This window comes from Agelaius phoeniceus, chromosome 20 (assembly GCF_051311805.1).
Source record: "Agelaius phoeniceus isolate bAgePho1 chromosome 20, bAgePho1.hap1, whole genome shotgun sequence".
In the NCBI taxonomy this organism is placed as follows: Eukaryota; Metazoa; Chordata; class Aves; order Passeriformes; family Icteridae; genus Agelaius; species Agelaius phoeniceus.
Window position 1 is genome coordinate 1,251,432 of NC_135284.1, and position 20,380 is coordinate 1,271,811.

The 20,380-nt window shown below is 50.0% G+C and overlaps 2 protein-coding genes across 6 annotated transcripts in view; both read left to right on the forward strand.

The window, feature by feature from the left end:
- The first annotated feature begins 7,405 nt into the window (after positions 1-7,405).
- On the forward strand, positions 7,406-13,404 carry DDX52 (DExD-box helicase 52). The gene is made up of 15 exons (XM_054647018.2): positions 7,406-7,517; positions 7,654-7,870; positions 8,174-8,304; positions 8,503-8,688; positions 8,929-9,072; positions 9,839-9,950; positions 10,185-10,257; positions 10,332-10,535; positions 10,905-10,995; positions 11,182-11,304; positions 11,530-11,680; positions 11,935-12,010; positions 12,182-12,253; positions 12,369-12,461; positions 12,737-13,404. The coding sequence occupies exons 1-15, from the start codon at positions 7,431-7,433 to the stop codon at positions 12,822-12,824; spliced, it is 1,848 nt and encodes a 615-aa protein (XP_054502993.1). The 5' UTR covers positions 7,406-7,430; the 3' UTR covers positions 12,825-13,404.
- Positions 13,405-14,401: 997 nt separating this feature from the next.
- The window catches only part of SYNRG (synergin gamma), a 37,137-nt gene continuing 31,158 nt past the window's right edge, over positions 14,402-20,380 (forward strand). For 3 of the 5 annotated variants that reach the window (XM_077188745.1, XM_077188746.1, XM_077188748.1), the window contains exons 1-3: positions 14,402-14,557; positions 18,019-18,059; positions 19,380-19,498. In XM_077188745.1, coding sequence (XP_077044860.1) covers positions 14,487-14,557; positions 18,019-18,059; positions 19,380-19,498 — 231 coding nt within the window. In that variant the 5' untranslated portion in view covers positions 14,402-14,486. The remainder of the gene's footprint in view (positions 14,558-18,018; positions 18,060-19,379; positions 19,499-20,380) is intronic. The other 2 variants (XM_077188749.1, XM_077188750.1) reach the window with 1 other exon arrangement.

Consider the following 20,380-nt stretch of genomic DNA (forward strand, 5'->3'; position numbering starts at 1 on the left):
CATGTGTTGTTAAACTGAGCCAATTAAACTGTAAATACAGGTACAGTCTGCTCCATCCTCCCCCCTCCCCACTCCTATACATAGAGATTTATATAAAAAAAGAAGTAAATTTTGTCCAATGGATGTAAACTACTGTAATTAAGTGCAATTTCCCCATCTGTATATATTGGTCCTGAATATCCTCATTTTGTCTTTTTTTTTTGTCTTTTTTTTGGTGTTTTTGTTTTTTTTTTTTTATGGTAAAGGTCAGAGCTGAGGATGGTTTTGGTTTTGTATTTCTCTTTTTCCTTTCAATGAGTTAATTGCAGTCCTGGGGCTGGCAAGGACCTGGTCAGGCAGCACTGGGCTCTGCTGTGCAGGAGGACAGACAGACAGACAGTGTCCCCTGCACGGTGACATCCCACATGAAGGAAGGGCACAGGGCGAGCTGAGCAGAGCCCTGGCAGGACCTGCATGATCCATGTGGGGACAGTTGTGACTATGAATTAACCTCAATGCATTTCCCTGCTTTTGGGGACTCTGAGGGGAGCTCTGGTGGGGTGGGGAAGGACTCAGCAGCCTGGGGAGCACACCCAGCTGCTGGGACGTGGCAGCAGCTTCCAGGTGAGCCTGGAGCATTTGCTGCCACAGAGTGAATGGGGCCACACGGAATTCTGATGGCATCTGCCCCGGGGGGTTCAGAGACTCTCCCTTTTCTCCTCCCTCGGGGCACAGAAGGCATTGGGTGCCCCGACACTGCCTCATCCCCTGCCCAGTGAATGGCCAGTACAGGTGGCTTCTTTCCACCTTCAGCAGTTGATGATGAACCTCGTTGGCTCCACCCTTAGTGCAGAGGGTGCTCTGGTCCTCGTGCCCTGGCTGGATTGATGGATGGATGGACAGATGGATGGATGGAACGTGGGCTGTGGTGTGAACGCTCTGTCCCGGCTGGCACCAGCTCCTGCATGGAAAGCTCTGCAGAAACATCTCCAGCTTGTGGATGACCCCAGCTCTGTGGGGAGGGCATGTCCAGCCCCTCAGGCACACACACCAGAGCTCTGGAGCAGTTTGGGTGCCCGAGTCCAACCTCCCAAAGCCAAGGAAGGCGTTAAAGGCATCATCTGCCCTCTGTGAGACACGAGCTCCTCTGTACCTGCTCCCCTCTGTAAATGGAACTAATGCTCCCCAATTGTGCTGATTTTCCATGAACTTTGTGGCATGTGCCAACTGCTGAGAGGGATTTCGAGAGGTGGGCAGCAGCAGAGGTGCCCATGGACAGACAGCCATGCTAAGGAGAGCACTGGATGCTCTCTTTGGGCTGCCAAAGGCTCTTTGACTCACAGTGGGACCCTCACCCTGGCTGGGACTGACAGGAGCTGCCCACTGGTGAATGTCATCAGGAATTTGGAGACCAATACTCAGAATTACATTTAATTTAATGTATACCATAATTAAACACCATTTCTTCTGAGCCCTTGCTGCTGTGTGGTCTGTGAACTCCACAGTGACCATCTGTGGAGGTTTGGCAGAGGTGGGGCTGAGGGGACACGGGCTGGTGGCACGTCCCTCCTGCTGTCCCTTGCAATGACCATCTCATTCATACCTGCCTACATGTCCAGGGCTTCCTGTGCACCCCCAGGTGTCAGCCAGGAGGCTTCTGGAGGTGGGGAGAGCCACCCTCACCCTCCTAATGATGCCCTCATGATGCTGCCCTTGTCCCAGCAGTGCTCCCTCATTCCCTGCTGGCTTTAGCAGCCCAGTGCTAAGCAAACCAGTTAGGAAATTAAGAGAGGAGTGCCAAAGCCAAGCCCTGTGTGCTGGGGATGCTGAGCCCCAGGGGGAGGTGGCAGGGTGTGCTCCAGGGGCTGGAGAGCTTTTGAAGAGCCTTGGCTGTGGAGAGCTAACAGAGCTGAGTGACTCTGAGCACAGCAGTGGGAAAGGGTGGAACCTTTGTGGAGCTAATGGTCGTGTGAAGCAATGTGGGGCTTTCCTGGCTGGTGCAAATCCAGGCTGAAGTGGCCCTGCAGAGGGAGGAATGGGCAATCCAGAGGGAAGCAGGTGGGGGAAGGAGGCACTGGAGCTGCTGCAGCTGAGCTGGTGCAGTGCCTTTTGGGAACTGATTTCTGCACCAGCTGCAGGAGAGTCACAGAATGAAAGGATGGAGCTTGGGGTGTGGAAAACCCTTTGGGAAATGGTGCAGGGTCAGAGCTGCTCTGCAGAGAAGGTAAGTGAAAACCTTGGGAAAAGGAGGCTTTGAGAATTGACCCCACCAGAGAGGGATGTGGTGAAGGAAGAGGGGACAGGGCCAAAAAAACAAGGGGGGAAAGGGGCAGAGAATACAAACAAATGAAGGCACAGATGGAGCAGGTGGCTCCCACAGAGCACGGTGTGATGAAGCAGACAGGATAAAGTCTATCATGTGAGTAGGACAAATGATTAATAACAGATAATTTCCCCAGAGGTGTGGGTTTCTGGAGCTGCTGAACAGTGATTGTGTGCTGTCCCTTCCCATCCCTGGGCAGCAGCCCTGGGGAAGGGGAAATCAGGGCACGTTGCTAAGGGTGCTGTGGGTGCTGCACACACCTGGGTGGGGAGAAACTTCCTCTGGTTTTGAGTTAAAAATCAGGCTGAGGAAACCTTTCTGGGTGGCCAATACCGCACAAAACTCTTGAGAGCAGCCTCTGCAGCAGCTGGGCTGGAGCTGGGGCTGGGGCTGTCCCTGGACCTCACCTTGCCTGGAGAAGCCCTGGGTGGGGTGTTTGCTCCCACAGTGCCCTGGCTGCCTCGTTAAATTGCTGGAAAATGCCATGTCATGTCAAATGAAGCTCCTGGAAGATACCTTTTCCTCCAGTTGCTGTTGGGCACATGGTGTTTGTGTCTGATGCAGCTGCTATGGGGCAAAGACACCAGCAGAGCCATGACAAAGTTCGTTTATGACCAAAACAATTTTACAGGGCTGGGTGATTATTTTACAGTTCAAAGCTGCTTATAAGGGAATTCCTTGCACGTGAGGATCCACGGGCTGTGTCACGAGGCTTTAGCATTTTCATCACAATGGGAGGAACAGAGACAGGGAAACCTGTGCAGGGCTGAGTTCTGGGGGCCTGTCCCTGTCCCCAGGGGTGTGACAGCAGCCTGGTGCTGTGCCCACCTTGGTGCCAGGGTGGTGCTGGGGCTGGTGAGCAGCTGGTGCTGGCTGGGCTCACACGGGCCAGCAGCAAACGCTGGATTGCTCAGGGGGTCCCGGGTCACCCCTCGGTGTCCTGCTGGCCAGGAAGGTACCAGGCCGGCTCTGGGGACACCGGGACAGTGGCAGCTCAGCCCTTTCAGGGGCTGTGAACGCTCTCTCGGTGTCCCGGGGTGCGGGCACGCTGAGGAAGGCGCGGTTGCCCAAGAGCACAGCTCTCACATACACAAACACACAAACACACACAGACACAAACACGCGCACACACAGACACACAAACACACACAAACACATACACACAGACACACAGACACACACACAGACACACACACCCACACCCACACACACACACGCGGCTGCTCCGGACCCGTTCTGCCAGTCCGGCCGGTGCCCGGCTCTGCGGGAGTGCCCGCGGCAAGGGCAGCGCCAACACAGCGGGGCCGGGCCGTGCCAGGCTGGGCTGTGCGGGGCCATGGAGGATCGGGCCGTGCCAGGCTGGGCTGTGCGGGGCCGGGCTGTGTGAGGCTATGCGGGGCTGGGCTGTGCGGGATCAGGCTGTGCCAGGCTGGACTGTGCGGGGCTGGGCCATGCGGGATTGGGCCGGGCCGAGCTGTGCCAGGCTGGACTGTGCCAGGCTGGACTGTGCGGAGCCGTGCAGGATCAGGCCGTGCCAGGCTGGGCTGTGCGGGGCCGGGCCGAGCTGTGCCAGGCTGGACTGTGCGGAGCCGTGCGGGACCGGGCTGTGCCAGGCTGGACTGTGCCAGGCTGGACTGTGCGGAGCCGTGCAGGATCAGGCCGTGCCAGGCTGGGCTGTGCGGGGCCGGGCCGAGCTGTGCCAGGCTGGACTGTGCGGAGCCGTGCGGGATCGGGCTGTGCCAGGCTGGGCTGTGCCAGGCTGGGCTGTGCCAGGCTGGACTGTGCGGAGCCGTGCAGGATCAGGCCGTGCCAGGCCGGGCTGTACCCAGGGCAGGACCCGCAGCCCGAGCGCTCCCTGTGCCAGGCGCTGACCCCATCGCCCGCTGCCCTGCGGTGTCCGTGATGTGCCCGCAGCAGAGCTTCACCAGACCATGACCAGGTGTGATGGGGCGCAGGTGTGAGCCAGGAACAGCTCTGGGACAGTTTGCTCTCCTGAACCAGTGTGCTGTACCCAAACACTCCAAAACGCGCTCAGCACCCAGGGAAAGCCGCTCTGCCTGCTCCAGGGCCTGCGATGGTTCCTGCAGCTCCCGAGCTGCCCCTGGGCTCCCCGCAGCAGCCAGGATCAGTGAACCCTGCTTGCTGCATCCTTCTCCCTGCTGCAGCCCCGAGCAGAACGGCAGCGCTGGGGCAGCCACCAGCACCGGCAGGCAGAGCCCCTGGACTCTATTTCTCTGACCCAGAGAGGAAATTTAAAAATCTAAAAACTCAAATGTGCTCCAGAGTTCTCCTTTCCCAGTGTAGGCGTAATGCAGAGCCATGGAAAATCAAAGCCTCAGGCATTTTACGCTGTCTTCTAATTCTAGGAACTTTGATTTTACTTTTCTACTCAGCAAAACGAATCCTCCTCTCTGTAATTAATATGCTGCTCAAATGGATTCTTAATTACAGATAAATCACAAATCTACACACTCAACTGTTTTGCTTTTCAAGTAATAAAACAGATCATTTGTCTTCCTCAGATGAACAGAGCCCAACCAGCACACCATTTCCCCCTTTATGAAGAATTCATTTGCCTTAGAAAGAAAGTCTTTAAAAAAACATTGCAAGGATTTCTTGAATAGGGGATCAAAGCTCCCACACTGCTGGAAACCATTTTTTGCTAAACAAGATGTGAGTAAAGGGGGGAAAAGTAAAAGTTTTTTGGTAGTGGTTGGGATTACAACACCCTTGGGAGGGACGGGGACGTGGGGTCAAGAAGTGGTGACCAGGTTAGCAACACAGGGAACAGAAGGGCAGCACAAAGGAACAGAAAGTGGAAATGGACAGCTGAATGAGGACGCATGTTTCTGTGCTGCAAGAGAATGGATGCTACATCAATTCATACTGAGAGCTGAGGGCCGGGGGCCTGTTAATGGATTGGGGCACACAGCAGGGGCCAGAGGTCAGCAGTGTGCTCAGCCGGGCTAATTGACTCTCATGGGCATGCAGGGAGGGTGATGGAGCACGGGGCACGCTGTCCTGCATCCCTGTCACACACCTGTGGGACAGATGGGCACACACGTGTCTGAGTCTATGACTCCTCACCACAAAGCACAAGGATTTGTGTCTACATGGTCTGTCCAGGGTCACTTGTGTATGACAGGGAAAAGGTACACCAGCAGCTGGGTCCTCATCATTTCATGTTGTTCTTCTCTGGCACTGTTGAAATATTTTTACCTCTTTTTACAAGGCCAACAGATGTTGGTCTGGCTGGATTTCTGCAGGAGCCCAGGCTGCAGGGACTCGGACCTGGCTGTGCACGTGGTGGAATAAATGCACTCACCTGAGCTGCTTTGCCATCTGATGGGATTTTATTTCAGCTCTGTGCCTGGGGCACAGCCCAGTGACTGCCCAGTGGCACATCTCACCTGAACTGCCCTGCACCATGATGGGATCTGCACTCACCTGAGCTGCCCTGCACCATGATGGGATCTGCACTCACCTGATCTGCTAAACACACCCAGGGATGGTGACTCCCCCACCTCCCTGGTTCCTGGGAATTCCCGAAATTCCCCCAAATTCACAGAATTCTCAGAATCACAGAATCACCAGGTTGGAAGAGACCTTAAAGATCATCAATCCAGCCCAGCCCCAACACCTCAACTAAACCCTGGCACACAGTGCCGCATCCAGTTTTAAACACACTCAGGGATGGTGACTCCACCATCTCCCCGGTGAGAACATTCCAGAACTTCATCACCCTTTCTGTAAAACACTTCTTCCTAAACAGAACAGGAAGAGGCTTCCCAGGGAATGGCTGCCAGAGTTCCAGGGGCTTTGGGACAATGCTCCCAGGGGTGCACAGGGTGGGACTGTTGGTGTGTCTGGATGGTCCCTGTGGGTCCCAGCTCAGGATGTTCCATGGTCCCTCGCTCCTGGCACAGGGCTCTCTGCCCTGGAAAGCTCCTCACCCTGACACAGAGGGATTTCCCAGCTGACCCACGGAGAGAATATTCCATTTCCTCACTCTTGGATCTGCCAGCAGCATCCCTTGGTGAGTGATGGATACTGGAGATGATTTATGGTTCTTTGTTACACAAATGCCTCCACATTCTTCCCCATCCTCTCGCAGCAACCAGCAGAGATCAGGAGCCTCGGCCTGGGAACTGCACCCAGGATGCAGAGCTGGCTCTTTATTCACTGTAAATGCACTGCTGGGGACACAAGAAAGGGAAATGTCACCGCTGTGCTGCTCTGCACCCAGGCCCCTGGGTCTGCTTCCACCCGTGTGCTGGGAAGTTAAAGGTCTGGCAAAGAAAACGTGCTATAAATCAGGCAGAGAAGGGCGGAGGGGAGGATCAGGTCTACCCAATTTTTCATCTCAAAGTTTGTTATTAAAGTAGTGAACATTACAGGAGGAACAGCCATGGCCTATATGTCTTACAGCTCTTGGATTTCAGCAACATAAACCTTTAACCCTCGAGACTTTTATTACATTAAATAATTTCTGTTGTTGCTAATTAAATTTCTGTTTGTTTTCCTTCATGAACAACCAGGAAAAAAAATCTGTATTCTTTGATCTGATAGAGAGTACTAGACTTACCTGCATTATTGGATCTCACAGCTTATCATAATGAATAAATCCATTAATTAAATAAATTCTGATCTTAATCTGGGCAAACTTTCTTGAATGCCCCGAGGAGCTCAGCCAGTTGCCAGGTTGCTCCTGCCACGGCCTCAAGCATTTCTTTCCTCGGGCACCTTGCGAGGCGGGATTGTACGGGCATAAATCAAGGATTAGCAAAGTGCTTGTGCACGGGGCAGCACCCGCACCCTCCTCTGCTCCGTGCCAGGCTCCAGGCCGAGCCGGACGGGGCCACACGGAGGCACCGGGTGAAGGAATTCTCCCTCGTCACCCCCGTGCTGTCGCGACAGCGTTCCCATCTGCGCTCAGGGGGAAGGAATTCTCCCTCGTCACCCCCGTGCTGTCGCGATAGCCGTTCCCATGTCGCCGTGGCCTAGCGAAGCCTGGCCGCGCCGTTGCCATGGTAACTGGCCGCCATGCCGCCCGCGGCCCGTTGCCATGGTAGCGGCCGGAAGTGCTCCCGCTTCCGGCGCGGCGCGGGGGCTGCTGGGAGCGGGCAGCATGGAGACCCACGAGCTGTTCCGCCGCCTGGGAGCCGGCGCTCGCTTTGACGTGCGGCGCTTCGGGCTCGACGCGCGGCGCTTCGGGGTGCGGGGACACCGAGGGGAGGGCTTGGGCGCCGGCCTGTGCGCGGTTGAGGCTCCGGAGCCCCGTACCCCCCGGGCGCGGCGCTGAGGAGCGGGGCCCGGCCATGGCTTCTCACCCTTCTCCTGTTCTCCCGCAGGTGGTTAAAGGGAACCGCGGCAGCGTCTCGCTGGAGAGCCTCGACTTCTTCGGGAATAAGGAGGGAGCCCCTCAAGGAGCTGCTGAGGAGGGCAGGGGGCTCGCAGGGGCTGAGGAGGAGGTGAAGCAGCAGAAAGATGGAGCAGGGAAAAACGATGGAAAGAGGAAAAGAACGGCAGAAAGTGGTGAAGGGAAAAGAAAAAAGAAAAAGACACGAGGTATCTGTACACACACACATGTGTATCCGTGGCAGAACCATCAGGGAATCCCAGAACGGGTTGGGTTGGAAGGGACCTTAAAGCCCATCCAGTTCTGCGTTCCTTGGCTGGCCTGGCTCAGAGCTGATCTCATAACTGAGCCAAGATTAAGTGCTGAGGGCTGGGGATGTGGTTGCCATCCTTCTGGAGTCTGCATTAGTTTTACTGAGAATGAGAGAAAAAAGGTTCTGAGATTACTTTGTCTCCAAATAATGCCTGCCTGTATTTTACTAAAGGAAATTTCAATTTGTTTGCAACTTCCAGGAGCAGTATCAATGCCAGAGCTGTCAGAAAACAATGGAATAAAGTGGATGTCCTCTCTGGAAGCAAAAATTGAAGATGCAAAAGACAAAAAGCCTACTGCGGAGAAGCTTGAACGCTTGAGGAGAGAAAAGGTGGGACCGGGGAATTCTGGTGCAACAAGAGGTGCCTGGTGCTCTGTGGGTGTTTGATCCAAAACTGAGGTTTATTTATGGTGATTCCTCATTGGAGGAGGATGAAGGAGTGCAGGGGAAGGAGCCAGGAGAGGAGTCCATAGGTGGTGAGTTTGATGGTGTAAATTAAAAAGTAGGAGTTTGTCTTTTGCCTCGCAGGTCAATCGCTTCAGGCACCAGCACAGGATCAGCATCCAGGGAACAGATCTCCCTGACCCCATTGCCACCTTTGAGCAGCTTCAGGAGGAGTATAAAGTGCACCCTAAAATCCTGGAGAACATCCACGCTGCAGGTTTCCATGTCCCAACAGCCATCCAGATGCAGGCAATTCCTGTCATGCTGCATGTGAGTCATCTGGGCCTTCAGGGCTCCTACAGAACCTGGGGCTGGGGCTGCTTTGTGGCACTTTCAAAGCTGGATCAGCTTCATCCAAACTGAAAGCTTGGCTTTTTCAGTTTTCCTCATCTGTGCTTTGCCTGAGGTATTTTGGGTCAGTGTGCAGCATTGATATTTGTGGGAATGGAATGTTTACTCTTTTTTCTTTTTTTCCCTTGCTGAAATATATGTTTGGTTTTTTTCTTACAGGGTCGAGAGCTTCTGGCTTCAGCTCCTACAGGGTCTGGGAAAACACTGGCATTTTGTATCCCTCTCTTAACACATCTGAAACAACCCAGGAACAAAGGATTCAGGGCTCTGATCATATCACCCACCCGAGAACTTGCCAGCCAGGTGTGTGCTGAGGGAATCTCACCCTGATGGGCTGCAGTGTTGTCACTCTGCATCAGCAAAACAGCAGCTCAGTAAATATTTTTTTTCCTTTATTGCCCTCACATATCAGAAAAAGCTAATTTAAATGTTTCTTTCAAGTCTTTTGACTTCTGTGGAGTAGGTACATATCTATTATCTGGGTCTAATCTCAATGATTAGATTAGAGGCTCAAGATTCTTTGATCATATTTTAAACTGCCCAATGCTCAGGTGCTCTTAAAACCTCCTTTCCTACTTGAGATTGCTACGAGAGATTTATCTGTCCCAAACTTGGAATTTCAAGGGATAACTTTATAACAAAGCTGTGTTGATAAATGAAATAAAAAGGATATCTTTGGGCAGTTTTTATTCATGTGAAAGAGGGAGCCACATGTGGTAGTGATGTGAATAATGTATATTAAAGAGATGTATTTTATTATGCTAAGGAAACCAGAGAGATTTTTCTTAACTCTGAAAGCAGGGTGAGGTTTGAAGCTCTACCTTCAGGATTAGGTTGCTCAGAGCAGCTGTGGCTGCCCCTGGATCCCTGGCAGTGTCCCAGGCCAGGCTGGATGGGCTTGGAGCACCCTGGGACAGTGGGAGGTGTCCCTGCCATGGCAGGGGGAACTGGATGGGCTTTAATGTCCCTCCAACCCAAAGCATTCCATGACTCCACTATGGCCAGCAGATTTTTGGTTAGAAAGGCTCATTAGCTCAGTTTGGGAACCCAATCTCTGCTGCCTTTTCAGACCCACCGGGAGCTGGTGAAGCTGGCAGAGGGCACCGGCTTCAGAATCCACATGATCCACAAGGCGGCCGAGGCAGCCAAGAAGTTTGGCCCCAAGTCTTCCAAGAAATTTGGTAACTGTTCTAATGACTGAACTGCTTCTAAAAAATTTAAGTGTCACTGACCTTTGTCTTTGGGCTGTGTGGTTTTAAAGAGGTGGTTAAAAAGTGGCAGGGAAGAAATGGGAAGTGAGAGGACATGGACGCTGCTAAACTGGACCTCTGGCAGATTGGGTTGGATCTGGTGTTCTGTTAGTTTGGTTTATTTAGTGACTTTTTTTTGACATTTTGCTTCTTTTCTTTTAATAGATATACTGGTTACTACTCCCAACAGACTCATTTATCTGCTGAAAGAAGATCCTCCAGCAATAGACTTGAGCAGGTAGGAGAGTCTGTTTGCAATGTGCTTTGCCACTCAGGAGTGGCTCTCCTGAAAACCAAACCTCTTGTTCCTAGCGTGGAGTGGCTGGTGGTGGATGAGTCAGACAAGCTGTTTGAGGATGGCAAGTCAGGATTCAGGGACCAGCTGGGCACAATCTTCCTGGCATGCACCTCCCACCTGGCCAGGAGGGCCCTGTTCAGCGCTACCTTTGCCCACGACGTGGAGGAGTGGTGTAAGCTCAACCTGGACAACCTTGTGCTGGTGTCTGTTGGGGCAAGGTTGGTGTTGCCTGCTTCTTTTTTTTAAAAAAAAAATCATGGGAAATTGTTTTCTCTGCATCATCAGCCTGCTTGGTTTTGTGGCTGCTCTTAGTCAGCACTGCAGGTTGTTTGTCTCCAGAGAAAATTGTGTAGGCATGTGGATATTTCTCTTGTGTTGAATTAAGTGTTCTTTTCCTTTGCCAATTACTTCATCATCAAATAAACATCAATCTTAGGAGCATGCACTGCTTTTGTTGTGCAGTATTTCTCATCCACCAAGTTATATTTTTATGGGGGTTATATATGCTACATATATTTATTAATGTATAAGTTTTTGTTAATGTATATAAGAATACTGAAGTGTTTCTGTTGGATTTCTGGTTTCAGAAACTCTGCAGCAGAGACAGTAGAACAAGAGCTGCTGTTTGTTGGATCTGAGACAGGAAAACTAACAGCAATGAGAGAGCTTGTTAAAAAGGTATTTTGGAGAAACTGAGCATGTTCCTCCTCCTGTTCAACTGAGCTATGGTCTGTCAGAGACTCCCAATTGCCCAGGTCAAACACTTCTCTGTGACACATGTTAAACCATTGCCCAAATCTGCTCTGTCTCAGTTTCTGCAAGGAAAGGGATTTTGGAACCTGAGATAAACTTACTCTTTTGCAGGGTTTTTCTCCTCCAGTCCTTGTTTTTGTACAGTCTATTGAGAGGGCTAAAGAGCTTTTCCATGAGCTTATTTATGAAGGGATCAATGTGGATGTCATCCATGCAGACAAGACTCAGCAACAGGTAGGAGGATTTTATTTCTTTTCAAGAAATAATTTAGAAATAAAGGTAAAAGCAAGAATGTTGGAATGTAATTCCAGGTAACCGTGGCAGCAAATTCCTGCAGGTTTTTGTTCAGAGGTTTAGTTTTATTCTTTAATACTGTGACAACTTTAAGGAAACAAGTTCACCTCCTTTCTCAATTGCTATTGGGACTGCTTCCAAATATCTTTTCTGTTTTTTTCCTAGAGAGACAAAGTAGTGCAGAGTTTCAGAGCTGGGAAGATCTGGGTGCTCATCTGCTCTGCATTACTGGCTCGAGGGATGGACTTCAAAGGTGTGAACATGGTCATCAATTATGATTTACCAACCAGTGCAGTGGAATACATCCACAGGATAGGTGAGGCATGGCTCACAAATCACCTCCTTTTCCCCATTTCTGAGGTCTTTAATGTAGATGCTCTTGTTTTTGTCAGCACCCTGTGAACCTTATTTAGATGTTTCAGATGTAGCTGTGCTTTCATTCACTGGGAGCAATGTTTGGGGGTTGGCTGCCTGGTCTGTGAACGTGCATCAGGAGGCTGGGGCTGTGAGGAGGAATAAGGGGAGCTGTCTGAAGTAAAATCTCTGCTCTGCAAAATGTGTGCTTGGCAGGTCGTACTGGGAGAGCAGGACACAGAGGAAAGGCAGTCACTTTCTTTACAGAAGATGATAAACCTTTATTACGGAGGTAATCTCTCTGGATTAATAATGTCTTCATTTATTGCTTTAAAAAGAAATCACCACAAAACAAAAGACCAACAACAAACCAGCCAGTTTGCTTTGCTGTTTTGCACAAAAAAAAAATATTTATCACTTGTCCAAGCACTGGAGTTGATCTCTTCCCTCCTGTTCTTTCCAGTATTGCCAACGTTATCCAGCGAGCTGGCTGTCCTGTGCCAGAATACATAAAGCATTTGCCCAAACTGCAGAGGTATGTTCATTTGAGCAGTTAACCAGTCTTTTAATCCATGCTTTTTAATGACTTATGGAAGTTTCTAGAACTAGAAACCCTAGTAATTTCATCGTTCTTCACTAAATATTCTCAGCAAACAAAAGAAGAAATTCATTAAGAAACCTTTGACAAGAGAATCCATTTGTACCACCCCAAAGTGCTTCTTGAAAAAAGACAAAAGAAAAATGTAAGTAGCTTTTGCTGAAGAGGAGGTAAGAGTTGCGTTTTATCAAGAAACAGCCCAGAAAATTTAAGCAAAGAAATAGATTACTTGTTTGGGTGAACCACCTAGTCATAATGATTTTAGTGATGAAGTTTTAGTGTTAGAATCTGTCTATTGGAGCTTGGATTAATGACAACATGTTCCTTGTGTGGTGCCATGTGTCAGGTGACAGCAGCCTGAATTTAAACCACTGGTTATGCTCAGGTGTCTTGATCTCCAGTGTGGTTTTTTTTTTGTAGGAAAACTACAAAGGAAAATACTAAGGGAAAGAAGAAAGGTAAAGAAGACAAAAACGGCAGTAAATTACAGACTGTTGCAGAAAGCTGAATTCAGGCTGGTGAGCTGGGGCTGACACCTCTGTCTGTGCTGGAACAGAAGACTGAAGATGGCAGCGATGGTGAAGGGAGAAGAACGTTTCTCATGTTTCCTTTGGGGTGAGGGTGGAGATCTACATGCTAGAAAGTCTCTACTGCAATGCCAGAAGAGAATTCCTGGATGCTTCTTATAGAAGCTGGAGCATGTGCTCGTGCAGTGAATGCTGTGTATTTCTGAGAGTAGTTCAAAACCAGCAGCAGCTTGTGTTACTTTCACACAGTTTTGTACTGCTCCTTGAAAATATTGTCTGTGTTCAGATCACCCCTAATACGTTTTTAAGACACTTCCAGGAGATTCAGAGACAAAAACCACAATGTTTCCCCTCAGGTTTGATAAATGCAGCTGTCAGAGACTTCCCTGGACACTTGAAAAAAGCCAAAACAAACCCACTTCTATGTGAAAGTAAAGCCCTGCTCTTCCTACTGTTTTTCTTCTATAAAATTATTTTGAAATAAACTAATATGTGCCATTAATTTTGTACGCTTTTATAACTGAGCCTGAAACTAGAATAAACAAGGTCATAAAATGCTAATTCAGAGACCTGTGTGTTTGTGCAGCCTCTGTGGAACAAGTCTCCAGGCAAAAAAGGCCCAACTTTGTGCATTTTCCCTCTCTTCATCTGCCCAGCGTGTTCTCAGCCCACCCTGCTTTTGTCATCAGAATTCCAGTCAGGCAGGAATGGCTTCTTTGCAACTGCAATCCTTGCAGGAAGAATTTCTGGACAGGATTGTCTTGGTTTAATCTGGTTTGGATGGGGCAGGCACAGCACCCTGTGGCAGGGCCTCAGCACCCTCCCAGGGAGGAATTTATTCCCAATATCCATCTACCCCTCCCTCTGGCGCTGTAAATCCATTGTCCCCTGTCACTTTCAGGCTCTTGTCGCATGTCCCCAGGTGACCCCTGCGGGAGGTCGGGCGCAAAGGCGACACTTTATTTTCCTTTTTACGGAAAAGCGGTGCTTTGGATGCTGGAAACCGGCGTTCCCCAGGGGGAGCCGGGGCCATTCATCCCCATCCAGGCCGGGGGCATGTGGGGCTGAGGAACCGAGAGGGATGTGGGGCTGTGGGGCTGTGGAATCGAGGGGATGTGGGGCTTGTGGAATCGAGGGGATGTGGGGCTTGTGGAACCAAGGGGATGTAGGGCTACGGTTCTGTGGGGCTGAGACACGGAGGAGATGTGGGGCTGTGCATCTGTGGGGCTGTGGAACGGAAGAACCGAGAGGCCGTGGCTCTGTGGAACGGAAGAACCGAGAGGCCGTGGCTCTGTGGAACGGAGGAACTCAGAGGCCGTGGCTCTGTGGAACGGAGGAACCCAGAGGCCGTGGCTCTTAGGGCCTGTGGAACGGAAAAACCGAGGTGCTGTGGCTCTGTGGAACGGCGGAACCGAGGGGCTGTTATTCTCTGGGGCTGTGGAACGGAGGAAGCGAAGGGCAGTGGCTCTGTGGGGCCGTGAAACGGAGGAAGCGAGGGGCTGTGATTCTCTGGGGCTGTGGACCGGAGGAACCGAGGAGCCGTACAAGCGGGGAGCGGCGGGGCCGGGGGCGGTGCCTGCCCGGGCCGGCCCCGGAAGCCGCCGCCGCCGCTCCGCTGACAGACGGCGGGGCCGAGCGCGAAGATGGCGCTGCGGCCCGGGCCCGGCGCGGGGGGCGCCGGCGGGGCGGGCGGCGGAGCGGCCGGGGCCGCCAGGTCGGTGGTGACCGGGAGCGGCGGGCGAGGGGCTGCGGAGAGGGAGCGGACAAAGGGTGGGAGGGCGATGATGGGGAATGAAGGGGACGCGGGGAGGGGCGGAGATGGGGGCGATGGGAGGGCTGGGGTGGCGGCTCGGAGTGCAGGTGGGGTGTCAGGGCCCAGGTGGGCTGTGCGGGGTTTCTGGCTGGCCTCTGGGGGTCCCAGGCAGGGTCTGTAGGGTCTCAGGTGTGGCACATCCTGGGTGGGATGTGGGGGTCGCAGGTGTGGCACAAGGGGTCTCAGGTGAGGTTCGTGGCATCGTGGGTGGGGGTCCCAGGTGGGGTTCGTGGGTTGTCAAGCGAGCTTTGTGGGGTCTTGGGTAGGACGGGTGTGTGTCAGGTGTAGTACCTGTGATCCTGGATGGAACATCAGGGGCCCAGGCAGGATGTGGGGTCTGGGTGGGGAGGGCAGGTCCCAGGTGCGTTGTTGGGAATGCAGCCACGGTAGCTCTGCGCTTTGCTGGGATTCATTCACATTTTGGGGGCCCGGCTGATTTTTCCCGGTGTGTCCAGGCTTGGGCAGTTGTGCCCCACTTGCCGTCAGGCTCTGCAGCTGCAATCTCAGATATTGGGGTGGGAAGGATTTGGGGGTTCTTCCAGCCCCGCCCAGTGCCACCACAGTAAATGTTCTGTCACTGCTGGGCAGGTCTGTCTGTCTGTGTCCTCCTGGGCCCCAGCCTCCCTGGGGACTTCCCTTTTCCCCTCCTTCTCACAAAGGGCACCTTGGCCACAGGGAGGACTGAGGAATCCTGTCAGGAGAACAAAAAAAAAAAAAAAACCAGTGTTAAAAGAGATGTTGCTGTGTTTCTGGAGAGGTTGGAAAACTGGATTTCACCACCTTTGAAGGCTCTAGTAATCTGTTTTTTTCAATGTAGGTTCTTGTCTGCTATTTATCTCTTGTCCTACTTCCAGGGAGGCTGAGGAAATTTTGCATTTGACAATTAAGCTCATTGAGTTGTCTTGGAAATCCGAATCCCATGGTTTTGTCGGTGTTATTGGGAGTGTTGTCATTGTTGTCAGTTTCAGAAATAAATGTTCTGAAAAATAAAAGGATTTACAAAGTTGCCCATTGATAGTATTTTGGTTTCTTTGAGGACAAAGTCTGGAGGTAGAGGAAAAGTTCTGCTCTGTGTGGGTTCTTTGCCTGATTTCGCTTCAATTTTCGTGCATTTCTGCCATTCAAAAATACTCTGACAGTCTGTTGCATCGATGGAGTTGTACTGTTTGGGAATCAAGGGGTTTAAAAATCCACTTGTGGATGGCAAAGCGTTCTGTGTGTGGTTTGGAGCTGTTACACTGAAGTCTCCATTCAGAAAAGGAGTTGCTGCTCCCCACGCTCCTGCGTTTTGGCTGAAGCTGTTGCTTGGTTGGTTTGGGGCTTCTTGGTGGTTTTTTTAAGCTCCATATTTAAAATACTGATGCAGTAGGAGTGTACAGATTTCTGGCACTGCTTTAAGAGGTCTGTTGGAGGGTGATCACTTTGTTCCCTTCCCTTCATTGTATTTGTGCAGCGTGCCCAGGGCGCCGTCGCACGGGGACCGTCCCTGCGCTGGCTCCCTCAGCCACGAGAGCCAGCTGCTCTCCCTGATTGCTCTGGGCAATCCTGCATCTCCAAAAAAGCTCTTTGCTCATCAGTTCCCATTGGTGGAGTGGTTTGTGGCCGTGCCAGCATGGCTGGTGCTGGCAGTTGCACACTGAGTCCTGGAGTGAATCCTGGTGGATCTGAGCAGCGTGTACGGGGTTGTGCTGGCAGAGCTTGCTTTGGACCAGCTCCTCTTCCAGTGCCCTCTAATCAGCTGAGGGGGTTTTGGTTGATTGTTTCTTTTTATTTTTTTTCAGCAGAGACTTATAAATAAACCAGGAGCTCTGTAGAAAGGGATAAATATTTAATAGTTTGGCCTTTACTTGCTCCCAACAAGCAGTGGTACCTCCCGACGCTGGTTCTGTTTACGTTGCATTTGTTGGTTTGGGGAATTCTTGTTGATCAGGTTCCCCAACAAGAAGGGAAGCGTGACGCTTAGAACACTTCTACGTGATTAGGAGATCTTCAGAAATTGCATTTAATGTTTCATCATTCTGTTTGTTTTCATGTTGATACTGTATGCCAAGGAGTGGATTAAAATGCCTGAGTTGAGTTAAACAGCCCTTGGCTGTGGTGAGAACCAAGCCCTGCACGTGTTTGGGGCTGAGCTGTGTGGGGCTGCAGAGTTCTTCAGGGGGAGAAGCCCAGATGGTGGGGTGGAGGGTGGCAAGACTGGACCACTGGGAAGCACAGGTGTGTGGTAGTTGTGGAAGGAGAAACCAGCACACAGTGCTCAGGGCTGAAGAAGAAGCTTCAGGATGATGAAGATCCTGAGTAGAGGATGAAGTGAAGAGCAAATGGGTTGTCTTGGTGACCGTGTGACCCTCTGCCTGTACAGTGGAGAGGTGCAATTTGCTCCTGGATAAATGCATAATTTAAATTCCCTATTTTATCTTAGTGCTCATATTACACAGCTCTTTTATATTTATAAACCAGGTTGGCTTTCAGGACTTCCTGCAGCCATTTCTGATGGCATTTTCTCTTGTACTCTTCGTCAGTTTCTTTTACATCCACGCTTGAAATTGAGCATTGAATATCTCTAAGTGTGTTTCTCTTCCACAGCACTTTGATGTAATAACTGCCTGGGACACTGAGTGAGGTTCTTGTTTGGGAAATTGCTGCTGACGTGGGTTTCTGCAAGTTGCTTGCAAACGAGAATTTTAAACTAGGTCCTTTTTTACTGTTTGGCAGCTGTTTGAGAGCGAGGGCTAGCAATTTCCATTAGGATTTTAGTTGAAATTTTAATGGTTCTTCCTCTGGGTGCACTTGACCCTTGATACGTGAATGAATGTTTTCTCCAAGGTTCTATTTTTGTTGTAATTAGATAACTGAGAAAATAGGAACTCCATTCTTTTTGTGATGTTTCTAAAGGGGGCAAAAAGCGATGGGGTTTTGTGGACAGTTTCTTTTTCTTCAGAAAAGCTGTTCCTAAGCAGCTGAGAAGTGTTCTCTGGTGGTCCTGCTGAGTCAGATACTTCCAAGAGGAGATGTTTATTCATTCCATGCTTAGCCCACACAACACACTGACCTGTTCCCAAGCTGTGTGGGTGCTGAAAGGCTCTAGTGGGTGATGTGGATGAGTCAAAGCCGTGTCAGGGCTGCTGGGAGGATCAGCTCTGCGTTCCCTGGCTCTGCACTGCCGGGCTGCTTTGGGATCCCGCTGGGGGAGAACCTTTTCCCTTGGATGGGTTGGGTTCTGTGGGACCTGCAGGAGCAGCTGCAAGTGCTGACCAGAAGGTGGGAGGCTCCTGGTGATGGTGCTGATGTGGAAGTCAAGGTGGATTTTCCATTTGCACTAAAGTGACAGAATTTCACGTACTCTTGTTTTCCTCCTGCAGCTTCATGTTTCCCGTCGCAGGCGGGTTGGGCCCCCCTCAAGGTACGCATCAGCCTCACATTTTGAGCACAAAGTTCTTGATTTTGTTTAGACAAATTAGACCTAAACCAGGTCTGCAGTGATGTTCAGAGGTGGGATTATTAATTGAACTCCATAGCTGTTTTTTGCCCTTGAATTCAGCTCTCTCACTCCTCTGGTGGGAAAACCTCCTGTGTGTTGTTGAAGCAGCATCACCAGAATGTGGATTAAAGGTCCAGGAAAACTACATCTCCCTTTTTAACCTGAATTGGCCTTTTGGATTCTGGTGTTTTATTTTGAGAGTGGTATTTCACCTCTCTCTGCTTCATCTCCCAGCTGTGTACACCCATGCTGTGTGGGTGTTGCAAGACCTGGTAAATATTTACAAAGCACATCAAGACCCTGGGACAAGAGTCACAACCTGTGTGGAAAGTATTAATACAATGGGAGAGCCTCAGCCTTAAATTGCCTTTGTTCTCATTCCTGATGCAGTGCTGTTTGTTTAATTAGGGGAAAATATGCAGAGAATTTATGGGGAAATGGAGAGGTTTTGATTAAAATCCCAGGGACTGATTCATGGATTATTCCTGCCTGTGTCATGGCCTCCTGGAGTGTTTTTGCATAATTATCTCATGGTGTGCTGGTAACAAGTGCATGTTAGTGTTTGTCTCCCAAGACAGCAAAATGTGAGGCAGGAAGGTACTGAAACATAACCCACTTGCTTTATTCAGTGAATTAACACATTCCAGCCTGGTTTGTCCAATTTTGTGCACGTTTAGCTTTTACTGACAATTATTGTTACCATTCTAACACATGTAGTGGGCTAATTAACCTAAAGTGTGCTAATTAACCTACAGCAAATTATCCAGCCAGGTCAGAGTGTGAAGTTGCTTTGTGAAAGGTTGACTTTATTTCCCAAGATTTATTTTCAGAAGCTGCTGGTTTCAAGAGAAATGGGAATTACCAGCACCAGACACCCTGGTTAATTAAATCTTTTTAATTGGAAATGACCCTTCCAAAAATCATATGGGAAGAAACCCACAGAGAATCTTTAGGATGGTGGGATAATTCATCAGCTTAGTTACTGAAAAGCCCTGTAATATTTTTCCCTGTAGACTGACCAGTGTTTAAACTGAGGAGATTCTGTGGTTGCCTGCAGTGTAGCAAATTTTATGATTTTTATTTTTAAACCATCCACCACAACTCAGAGTTTTTTACTTTCCTTCGCTTGTTTAGTAAACAAAAAAGATCAGTTAAATGGGGGAGGCAGGGTTAGGGAAGGGAAAAAAAAAAAAAGCTTTTAACATTAACTGGGCACTTGGCTTGTTTAATGTTTCATTGCAGGGATGATTCCTATGCAACAGCAGGGGTTTCCAATGGTTCCTGTCATGCAGACCAACATGCCAGGGATGATGGGAATGAATTATGGCTCTCAGATGCCTCCTGGACCCATGGCCATGCAGGTGTGTGCCAGAGAAATGTGGGCTGGAAGTGCAGGGCCCCAGACTGGTTTGGGGAAAAGGGACCTTAAAGCTCATCCAGTTCCACCCCTGCCATGGCAGGGACCCCTTCCACCATCCCAGGCTGCTCCAAGCTCCATCCAGCCTGGCCTTGGGCACTTCCAGGGATGGGGAGCCCACAACCTCTCTGGGCACCCTGTGCCAGGGCCCCACCACCCTCACAGGGAAGAATTTCTCTCTAATATCCAGTCTAAGCCTGCCCTCCTCCAGGTTAAGGCCATTCCCTCTGTCCTATCACTATTATTTTCCTTTTCCTTAAAGTAACTTTGTCTTTAGTGCTGCTGTTGCTAATTGAGGAATAAGAATTAAATGTGAGCAGATAATACTATGTTCTCTCTCTTTTAATCTATTCTTTTCTATTTAGCACCATATGTGCTTATGTACAAATTTGCACTTTGCTGAAATCTAATGTTTTTGCATGACTTTCTAACCAAAGTGCTGTGTCACAAATGGAATTTATTGTTTTGCCATGTCCTTACACTCCTTTCCCTCCCCCAGCTGCAATTTATTATGTTATTCTGGCAAAATTTATAGTAGGAAGATGTTTTTATGAGAGCTGGTCTAAAAATAATAAACAGTTTTTGTTCTCTTCCTACGTGTTCTGAGACCAAATGCAAAATGAATGGTAAGAAAAGTAAATTATTTTCTGGCTCCTTCTATATTAGGCAGCTTTGCTGCTCTAAATGTCCCAGAATATATTTCTCAGCAAATGCTTCTGATGCAGTTTATTCAGACAAGGTTCCTCTTGGCTGTTATCATATATTGTCTGGGAAATGCCTAGACCACGTTTTCCAGCATCTGTGCTTGGTAGGAGGGAATATAAAA

What these genes read in the sequence shown, in the direction of transcription:
- DDX52 (XM_054647018.2), top strand. Translation starts at nt 7,431, where the DNA reads ATGGAGACCCACGAGCTGTTCCGCCGCCTGGGAGCCGGCGCTCGCTTT. An exon ending in CCAGCAATAGACTTGAGCAG is followed by an intron (nt 10,258 to 10,331) that starts GTAGGAGAGTCT and finishes TCTTGTTCCTAG; the next exon opens with CGTGGAGTGGCTGGTGGTGG. An exon ending in AAAAAAGACAAAAGAAAAAT is followed by an intron (nt 12,462 to 12,736) that starts GTAAGTAGCTTT and finishes TTTTTTTTGTAG; the next exon opens with GAAAACTACAAAGGAAAATA.